The 10,891-nt window shown below is 33.0% G+C and overlaps 1 protein-coding gene across 1 annotated transcript in view; it reads right to left on the reverse strand.

Moving 5' to 3' along the window:
• POU6F2 (POU class 6 homeobox 2) overlaps window positions 1–9,226 on the reverse strand; it is a 457,914-nt gene extending 448,688 nt beyond the window's left edge. Inside the window, exon 1 of the mRNA XM_039849138.1 lies at window positions 9,122–9,226. Coding sequence (XP_039705072.1) covers window positions 9,122–9,226 — 105 coding nt within the window. The remainder of the gene's footprint in view (window positions 1–9,121) is intronic.
• Window positions 9,227–10,891: the final 1,665 nt, after the last annotated feature.

Genomic DNA, 10,891 nt, shown 5'->3' on the forward strand with positions numbered 1-10,891 from the left:
CAAATATCTATTCTTCCAGCATAAAGCTATCTTTCATTTTTAACATTATACTTCACCTTCTCTCTTGAGATACTACTTATGAGTTCTTTTGGTGGAGCAAATCCCATTTGGAAGATTCTGGAATTTTTTGTGCTAAGAGAAATAAAACATCTCTACTTGATAGTCTCATTGCAGAGAATAACTTATTTTTTAAAAGCTAGATGCTCATCAATAGAGAACGGGTTACTTATTGGGGTAAATATTTCTCAATATATACAAATATTGAATTATTATGTTGTATACCTGAAAGTAATACAATAATGTATGTCAATTATATCTCAATTAAAAAAAGAAAGAGAACTGGTTAAATAAATCAGTGTATATTCATAAAAGGAAAACTATAGAGAATGATGAAGATCTAGTTATAGTAACATGAGATGTTCAATGTGTGTGGGCACTTTACGTCACTTTATACTCTCCTGTGTTGTTGAAATTTTGTCATAAGCACATATTACTTTTATAATTTGTTTGATAAAAATTATTTTTAAAAGACTCATATGATTCTATCATGTAACTCACCTCAATCAACTGCATATAAGAATTGTATTCATGTTCTGTAGATTTTACACTGATGTTCCACTCTCTATTTGATGGATAATGGTAGAAAGAGAGAAAACAATCCCCCTTGATATGTTTCAGCACTTGTAGAAAGTAGCTATAAAATGGAAGTACCTGGCAAAACAAAGTGCCCCTGTTTTTGGAAGGAAATAACCACAATAATCATACTTTTGTAGTATATTGATCAACTATGTACATGGATTTCTATAATAATCTTGATTTCTAGAAGTTGCAAAGTATTTTTTCATTTTCTTGAACAACTTAGCTGAGTGAAGCAGTATTTTAAGTAAACGTCTATCATAATTTTTTCATGTATTAAACTTGAAAACAGAGACTTAAAATATTTTTAAATTATTAGAGGTTAAATAGTCAAGCATTCCCAAAATATCTAAGATGCGTGTGTGTATGTTTTCACTAGAGTGCCTCATTTTCATTTTCACTCTAAATTCTTTAATCCCTGATAATCTAGACATAGTAATTCACAAATGGGAAAAGTTTTCAAAAAGGAAACAATTTTAGTTCCTAAATTCAGTATTAGCATTTTGCCAGAATTCAAAATATGATTGTCTTGATTGTTTTGAGCAATAATGTTATCCTTTGTTTCCAGAAACCTTTTGAATATTACTAGAAACACCTTTTATATTAGCAAAATTAGAAATACACTAAGAAATACACTTAAGAATGTGTAAAAACTCACTCTGTTAAAGAAATATTTAAAACAGAGAAAATGAATATAGCTGTGATCTACTTTTCAGACCCAGAATACCATCTGCTGACATGAACAGTGAGAATTTTTCAAATTGGGGTTCTCATATCACAGCCAAATTTCCACAAAATCTCTTATTTTCCCAAATTCTGACCTGAGGCATTAAATCCCACAATCATCACTTCTGCCTACCATTCAACCAGCATCTTGTCAAATATGGCTGCAAGATTAAGTTTCCCGATTCAGAATTCAATATTGTAACCCTAAGGTTATAAGATCCAAGATGGAACATTCTGTTAAAAAAAAAAATTGTTTCAGCCCAGAGACTACAGTTTGCCCTGATCATAATGATGAATCATCAGGATTGACACTAAGTGAAATGAGCTTGATGTTCTTGGCTTTATTCGTGCACATTAAGCAGCATTTTACATTTGTCCCAACTCTCAACCTTTTCTCCAAAAGATTGAAAGAGCCTTGTTTTCTAGTGTTATTTAAAGCTCACAAAGTTAACTAGCTCTGTCTGAAACAAGTCTGGCCTGCTACAACCTAGTTCTGTGTGTCTGGCTCCATTCTCACCCATGCTGGCCTTCAATTTTAAAGGAATACAACTGAAGATTTAAGAAACATCTACTTGTTTTTTCATATAGCTTCAATATCAGTTAGAGTTTCTGACATCCATGCTTTTGTGTTTGTGCAATATTTATCTCTCACGCTCAACAACAATTTCATTTTAAAATATCTGTATATAAATTCTGCATTGAAAACTAAGCTCTCTATAAATGACACTCTTTATTCTTTTAAAGAGGAGTTTACCTGAGTTCTGATCCATGCTAAAAACACTATTTAACAGGTATTTAATTTTTAAAGTATATTTGTTTCTTTAAGTTTTTAGGTGTTAGGAATCAATATTTTCTTCTTAAAATGGTTTCTAATTGTTTATAAAAAAATTCAAAGTCATAAAATATGCAAACTGTCAACATCATATCAACAACCAGAAACATCTATTTTAATAAGGTTGCTATTTCACAGCACCCAAGCACTGGTTAAACTCTTATAAAAAAAACTCTGAAATTAAAGTGTTCCTTAATTTTAAAATCTGTATTCCATGGCACAAGCACTGTAAAGTTTTTTTTTTCATTTTGTCTTTTAATTTTATTTTTCCTGTTCTACAGTATTGCTTTACTGCTTACTTGTATGATCTAAAATTGCTACCTAAGACGAAGTAAGATTATAAAATAACTTAACAAAAATAGTAACTACAGAAGCAAGTGTGTTGATGAGTTTTCTGCTACCGTTTTGCTTTGTTTTGCTTCAGGTCTTGTCTCTCTTTCCAGTGCCCTTTGCTGCTTGGGCAGCCCACAAGGATTTACTTTTCACTTACTACTCATCAAACTGACTCTGGATTACAGTAGAAAGAAAAAGGAAAGCTGATGAAGAAATGACAGTGAAGGAAGAGAGCAAAATACCAGAGCAATGCATCTGAGTAACTATTTCTTTTTCACACAAGGTTTCAACACATTATTTGCATCTTTGACCTTAGGAGATGAGAACTGGAAATTGTATGGGTCTCTCTTATCATAGAGAGAACTAAAAATTTAGAATATTCTATTTATACTCTTTTTGTTGTTGTTGTTGCTGTTGTTCTTAAGGCTAGAAAAATGCTGCTGAAGGGAGTAAGGTTGTAGTTCGCCAGGAATCAGTTTCAAGTATCAACAGCTAATCTCTGTCTTTCGAGAAAAGAGTCCTTCATATTATGGGGGTTTTAAAGGTAGTGATAAAACAAAAAGTATTTTCTGAAACCAGTCAACTTAAAAAAGAAAATGTTTTAAAACCTAGAAAGTTGCCTTAGATAGAAATAATCAGAAATGTTTTCAGTTATTTTGCTACTATTTACATACAATGGTTTTATATTTAGAAGAATAAGTAGCTCTGAAATAACAATAATATGGTCAATTATAGTTGGGGTAAAGAAAATAGCACAAGCATAGAGAAAACCAGGAAGGATATTATCAAATAAAAATTAGACAATATTTACCATATCATCTCACATTGCAGAATTGGGAAGGACAAGAAAATAATAGAAAAAAAAAATGACTCTTACTGAAATGTAATGACAGTCTCTCATAACCACTTCTCCAATTTAAGATTCAGAAGAAATGTGTAAAAAATAGAATTAGTACAAATTTTTATTACAATTTTGGACTAGCTCAGGACAATATGGCTAACAGAGTAATTGACATGTGATCCCAGAACAAGGCTTGACTTGGTAATTTACTTTATTGGGCACATACTTCACCTTACAATAAGAAGCAGAAGAAGCAAAAGAAGCAGAAGCAGAAGCAGAAGCAGAAGCAGAAGCAGAAGCAGAAGCAGAAGCAGAAGCAGAAGCAGAAGGAGAAGGAGAGGGAGAGGGAGAGGGAGAGGGACAGGGAGAGGGAAAGGAAAAGGAAGAGGTAGGAGAAGGAGAAGAAGAAAGGAAAAAAGAGGGAGAGAGAAAGGGAGGAATGAAGGAGAAAAAGAACATCAGTGAAGGTTTGAAATTATATTTAAAGCAGCTATTAGCTCCCAAGTAAAAGTTTGGCCACAAAATACAAATTAATTTAGAAGTTGTATAATTTGGATTTTCAATTAGTGTTCAAATAAATATTGTCATATTTATCTTTTTGCATATTTTTTCTTCAAGCCTAATCCTTCCACATTTGTGTCTTATTTCACAGCCTTACTTTCCACGTAATAAAATGTTAGAAAAAAGCAACGATATCACAATGTAATTGAAAAGTGGAGAGTTGTAGTACCTGCAGACATTAGTTAAATTCTAATTTTGGCGAACAATAAAGATTAAAAAAAGATGCTTTAAATTGTTTGATAAAATGTAGTTTACACGGCAAAGAAACATTCAATAAAAGAATGCCTTCTTTCACTCACCTCTAGAACAATATAAAAGATTTTACATATAGGAAACATGTTACATTCAAACTTTCCTTCATAAGCATTTATTTTTTAAATATTTTAGTGATCTTTCTGCATATTCTAGAGATATGAATCCAAAAGCTTAAAATTCTTAAACACTGAAATGATACTTGAATAATATATATAGTTTCATTAATTGAACTTAGGAATTGAAAAAGAAAATCTGATTTCAAGGCCAGATTTCATGTACTGGTTGTTTAGCATTATTAACAGTATGGTAAAGTATTACTAATATTGATAAATTTTACTTTAACGGACAAAATCGGCTTCACAATTTAAACACCTACTCAGGTAATATACTGAACTTCAATTTAAAAACATTTTAAAGGTAATAAAAATTGAGTTCGTCTGATAAAAAGTAAAAAGCTAACATTAATGTTCCTCTACGTGTAAGTGGAATATTGAGTAAAATGTGCAAGACCAATTAGAAATATGTACTATAAATTCGATTTCGGTGAGTCCTGCACTTGCAAAAGGAATACCAGCACTGTTTTGTATTCAGAAAGAATAATCCTTAATTAATTTGTATTTTTCCAGTATCTATACTGCATACTGTAATACCCTGAAAAAAGTATTCTCAATTAAATCCAAACAACAATTTTCCATCTCCAAAATGCATAAATTTGTTGAAGTGATGTCAGTTTCAAAGAAGACATTCACTCACATCTACAAAAATGATTTCCTGAAGTATATGAGAGTTATTCTTGGCATATGTAAAACAGGGTTAGTTTGGCCTCAAAGTTTAATTTTTATACAGAGGGCATGAAAATCAGTCTAAATGGACCAAGAACACTCTGCAAGTGTGTTATTACTGCTGGATCTCCTCTCCCCAGGCCACGTCCACTTCACATCAGCTCGAATATGTTCTAGATAAGCACATTGTTCTTAAAGCCACATTAAATACTTTTTGGAACAAGGGAATGTGTAAAATTGTTTTGATACCAGAACAATGAAATATTTTTATGTCTTAAAATCATATGAGAAAATATGCACCAACATGCATTAGGCCAAATGCACTGTTACCCTCACTCCCCTTCTGAGCCATTAGCATACGCTGAGCATTGTCTGGGACAACTGCATTCTTTTTCTAATGTTCCACTTTCAAATACTTTAAAATGCCTAAATTTACCTTGAAAAACAGAGACTCGTTTTACTGGTAAGGAGACTTGCAAAAGTTTTTGATTACACTTGTGATGCTATTAAACATGGTTCTTCACTTTTGTGCCATGTCCACTGCAAGTGTACCAATGAGCACTTTTAACCATCTGTGTCTCTTCTATTCCCTGCAAATGCTTAGATATGCTTGATAAATATTTTTATCTAATTTGCCTCATCTGTTGTTTTTATTAACAACAATTTTAATATCCTCTATTCTGTGATATTTGCAGAAGTCAATACACAGAAACGTGCAGCCAGCCCAGACCCTCAGGCTTGCACATCAAGATGGCAGGCTGACCAAAGGTCCTCTGGGGACAACAGTGCCAGAAGGAGCATTGGACATGGTGACCCATCTGCATGAGATGAGAAAAAAAATAATAATTAAAAAACAGGAGGTCTGAAATACTGATGAACTAATCTGTCACTCACAAGCTCAGGTCTGCAAAAAAGAAAAGATGCAGTAAACATTTAAAGACCATGAGAGGTAGAAATGTGAGACTTCATTTTTAAATGATATTCAGAACCTGCTTAACTGTTTAGTTTGAAGTGATTTGAAAAACTATCTGCAGGTAACAATTCATCCCATAGTTAAAGGAGTTAGGGAGCTGGCTACATACAACTATCAAAAATTCCATTAATTTCCAAAAATTAAATGAATGAACTAAGTTTCTGGATCTTGATCAACTAGGCTGGGAGTATGTTCTTATGTACTAGACTGCTTGATTGCTTGCTTGCGGGGAGAGAAAATCCTGAGGGAAAGCCATTATGAGCTGTATCTACTCTATACTCTCTCCTGAGCTGGATCATGGCCAGCAACACAGAGGTCCACTCTTCCCCTCTAGTAGAAGCAACTGGATATTTGATCTTAGAGATGAACGAAAAAACCTAAAGATCATACTGCATGAGAATCTTTTAGTATTCTATATGGAAAATAACATTGAAAATGTGTTATTTGCTCCTCCAACCCCAAGCCATTTAGGAAAAGAACTCAGAACAGAAAAAAAAGAAAAGAAAAAAAATAATAATTATTATTATTCCAATATGTATTTGAGAAGGAACACACACAAAAATGTGCATTATCAAATAGGACTATCACATCTGCTGTATAAGGTGATATTGAATTCAAGAGCTGAAAATAAACCATCTCTTTTTTATTATTGTGACTGCAAAGCAATAAAAATTATTTTCACATTCTTGTCTTTACTGTTAGTAGTCATTTGAGTCAATATTCTTATCTGTGCTATAACAATTAAAAGGAAATCATTTCAAATTTGTACATCATCTTTCTTTTTATAGCTGTAGATTTGGGTTCAATTCAGATTTTTTGACTTTTATGGTATGCACATGGGATAGTATACTATATTTCTTTCCTTTTGAATACTTAGTGCTTCAGGTTCAAAAAGTAATATGCATTTTAGTTTGTACATTTTTAGTAGAGAAAATTTTACAACTTCATAATCATGGCTTTTATAATTAACAAGCTGATATAAGTATTTGAGTTTTTAAATAAATAATTTACAAGAAAAAATATTCAGAAAACATGTGGCTACTTGGACACAACTATTTACAAAGTATTCATAACAAGTCATTAACATATATAGTACCTGGACATACTGAGCTTTTAAAAATTACTTAGAGTACACACAAAATACAGAGCTATGTAATAATAACAACAAATTTTAAATCCTGACAAATTAGAAGTTAAGTCTAGTATCTGTAATGTGTATACTTTTTTAAAGCATATACTTGAACCTTTTAAAAGTATATATCTTTGCAATTATTTCCAATAAACAACATTGAATAATAAATTAGAAGTATCACACCTGTTTTTTCACCAAGGTTTCTTTTCCCAAGTAAGATAAATATATACAAAATGAAATCCTATTTCTTATTTGGGACTGAAACACAATAATTTTCCACAGTATTAAGATCATACTATCATATATGAAAGAGAAAACATGCTTGCAATCTAAGAAAAGTTTTATTAAACATGACAAGACAGTTAGTTATCAGGAGCTCAAGTTTTATTTACACAAAAAGGTCTTTTTAAACAAGTATTTATTTAATTCTATATGCCACAATAGTATATATACTTTATGTACTTAGTTGTTCATCAGTGAGCACTTGCACTGAAATGGGTATTAACAGTATATAAAATCAGTCCTTACATATTTTCTCCTAACAAATGTATGCCTGGAGACTTCACTTTATATATGTCTGTATAACAAAACCAACTTGAAAGTTTTAAAAATATGTATTGTTCTGTTAAAACAGATATCTACTGCTTTTAAGAGTTTGAGCTCATGGAAACATGGTATTATATGTCTGACATTTTCCATCTAAAAATACATTATGAAGCATGCTGGTATTAATAAACCATGTGCTTTCAGAACCTTAAAGTGCTTTGCTATATTTTTTAGAAAACAGAATAGGATGATACATTTTCCACCATACTATTAACATACAGGAAACAAATTTTGTGCCATCACCTTGCCAGCTTGTCGTGACTGGAAAGTGTGCAAAAAAAAAAAAAAAAAAAAACAACAACTTTTAGGAGTTTATCAATATTTGTAACCATATTGTGATAAGTTAACAGTTCATAATAAGCATAGATAACTTAGAAAAATCTTGGTCAAAAATACATTACAAAAAAAAAAAAGAAAGAAACCACATATATTTTCTTTTTCCTCACCCCACCCCCATCATAGTCAGAAAAATCACCCTTCCTTTGCAGCCGGGCACAAGTATTCCTTTCACCACTCCAGTTATCTGAAGGCAAATGAAAATACAATGATTCTTTGCTGTCCTGATTTAGCTTACAATGCAAACATTTCAACACAAACAGAAAGTACCGATTTAATAGAAAGCATTGAACAGAAAGAGCAAGACTCACTGACCCATTTGGAAGACAAAGACGACAGAACAGGAAAGCTCTAAAAATCAGCTTGTGAGGCCTCTGAGAGATATTCTTCTGGCATTTCATCACAGCAGCCCCAGACCAGTTCACCTCCCTGGATACAGGGAGGAGGAACTAAATAGAGCTGTTTATTAAAGCTGTTGTGCTGGATTGCATTAGGAAACGCAAGCAGACCACCTGGACCTTTCAGATTGTGGCAGTGTTTAATTTGCAGCCTGCCCCTCTGCAGCAGCCAAGACCACTACTACATTTACCAAGCTCAATCACACATCTGGGTTAGAAGTAAAGGCATGTGTATTTATATATTTATATTTGAGAGAGAGGAAGGGAGGGAGGGAGGAGAGAGAAAGAAAAAAGAGAACATAAAAAATATCAAAATAAAAATACTGAGCAGAAAAATTTTAACTACTACCTAGGAAACATAACACTTTATTCTCTTCTCACACTTTATTTCTTTCAGAGATCACAATCTCAACAGAAAATAAATTCTTAAAAATAGATTTTTTAAAACATTCAGATCAAATTATAAACTAGATGTGTTCTTTGATTTTTTATTGTTTTAGTTTTTGTTTTTAAATATTGCAATGAAGTTTTAAGCTGAGGTTTCCTGGCTAGATTTAATGGGTGCCTTTTGCCTTTTGCGCTTTCAGCACTACGCTGGCAGGTAGCTGGAGATACAGATAGAAAGATGGTACTGTAAATATGAATTATGTGAATCATATGGTGAGACCCTTGTGGAAAAAAGGGGAGTTGAGAAATGGCTGACTCCATACCTGACCAATTACAGCTTGCATGGTTCCCGTGTCCTGCTGGGCTGAGAGATCGCAATCCATCATATCTTGTCTTTGAAACGGAGAATGGGGGTTTCTGGCATGCATCTGTCAATCAACTTCTGCACTCACAACCATCACCAAAAGCAAGGGGGAAAAAAGTCAAGCTGCTCCACCAAATAGGATGAAACTGTCATGTGACCTCCGGCAGACACGCACACACACATTCACTACCTCCATAGAGCGTAAGAATTTTCTGTAGATATGAAATGACATTGACAAATATCCAATACCAAGTAAATAAAGTGAGACAAACAGCTGTTCACCAAAGACAAAACATTGGCTGTAATCTTCCACTAAAGATTTAACAAACATAAGAAAATTTTTTAATGCTCTAGAAACCTATGTTTAAAACAAAAACAAAATTAACTATTTCATATGATAATTGAAACTGATTTCTATATCACCATATATTTTTTCAATTATAATTAATTATCCTACTTCTCCTAAACTGTCCCTAATGATTTTATTTTCAGATTCTCTAAATGACCTTTTGACAGTATACGGTAATCTCTGTAGTTTTATTCAACGTCACCTTCCTAAAAAAAGCTTGAAATGTTAACCACCACGTAACACAAATACCCTGATATGTTTTTTATTGGAAATGGATATATACAACCATTTGTGTAAACTGTTATGACTACTCAAATATACAATATTCGAAGTGTATAAATAGTAGTCACTAAACTTTTCATATTCTAAAAGGTTAGGAAATGATTTACTTTCAGCTCATCTAAACCGATGTAACGTGATGACAAATATTTCCATTTTTTTCATTTATTTTAAGCTATTTGATACCATACTCTAGGATAGATTGATGTATTATGAGTCAGCTACTGTAAGAGTGACATGAATATGATTTAGTAGCTATTTAACCCTTTCAAGATTAAAATCAGAACCTGATTTTCAATACAACCTCACATCTTCTGCAAAGTTGCTCTTTGAAAATACAAAACCATAAGTAGTATATATTAACTTGGTAGCTTTGTGGATTTATTAACGTTTGCATTTGTTTACTTTTTAAACTTAAGTTCATTAGTTGGCATACTCTAACTTTTCAATAATCTTTACAGGAAAACTGTTATTAAAATGGGGATGTTTTTTCAAGGTGCAAAATTAAAGTTAAGTTTGAGAGGTAAAGTTATGAGATGTTTAATACAGAATATATACAATTATGTATAATATAGCATTCTATTACACCATCGCTTAAAAATTAAATAAAAAGAACTTTAAGTAAGGAAAAAAAACATTTTCAATATTTTAAAAGAAAATATTGAAAGCTTATAGATTTCCCATTAAGAATTATTCCACAATATAAACTGATTAGCTTGCGCGCGCACGCGCGCGCGCACACACACACACACGCACACACACACACACACACACGCACGCACACACTTACACTCACACTCACATAATTCAGCATCCCCAAACAAAATGAAATCGTACACCAACTGGTAGCCCTCCCGGGAAGTGACGACTGGAAAGGTCCTCCTAAACAGGATTCAAACGCAGTTAGCAGTGAAAACCTGTCTATGTCTCTGGAGACACAGACCTACCCGGGTGTTTCTGCAGTCACCCCAGATTCTAACGCTGCTTGCGCGCGTCGGTCGCCACCTCTGGCTGGGGAGAGGAGGGAGAAAGGGGCAGCCCAGCTGGGAGATCAGCCGCCGTGGGAACAGGCCAGAGCCGTGCCAAACTTGCCCGAAGCCC

Source organism: Pteropus medius, unplaced genomic scaffold, assembly GCF_902729225.1.
Source record: "Pteropus medius unplaced genomic scaffold, Ma_sr-lr_union100, whole genome shotgun sequence".
In the NCBI taxonomy this organism is placed as follows: domain Eukaryota; kingdom Metazoa; phylum Chordata; class Mammalia; order Chiroptera; family Pteropodidae; genus Pteropus; species Pteropus medius.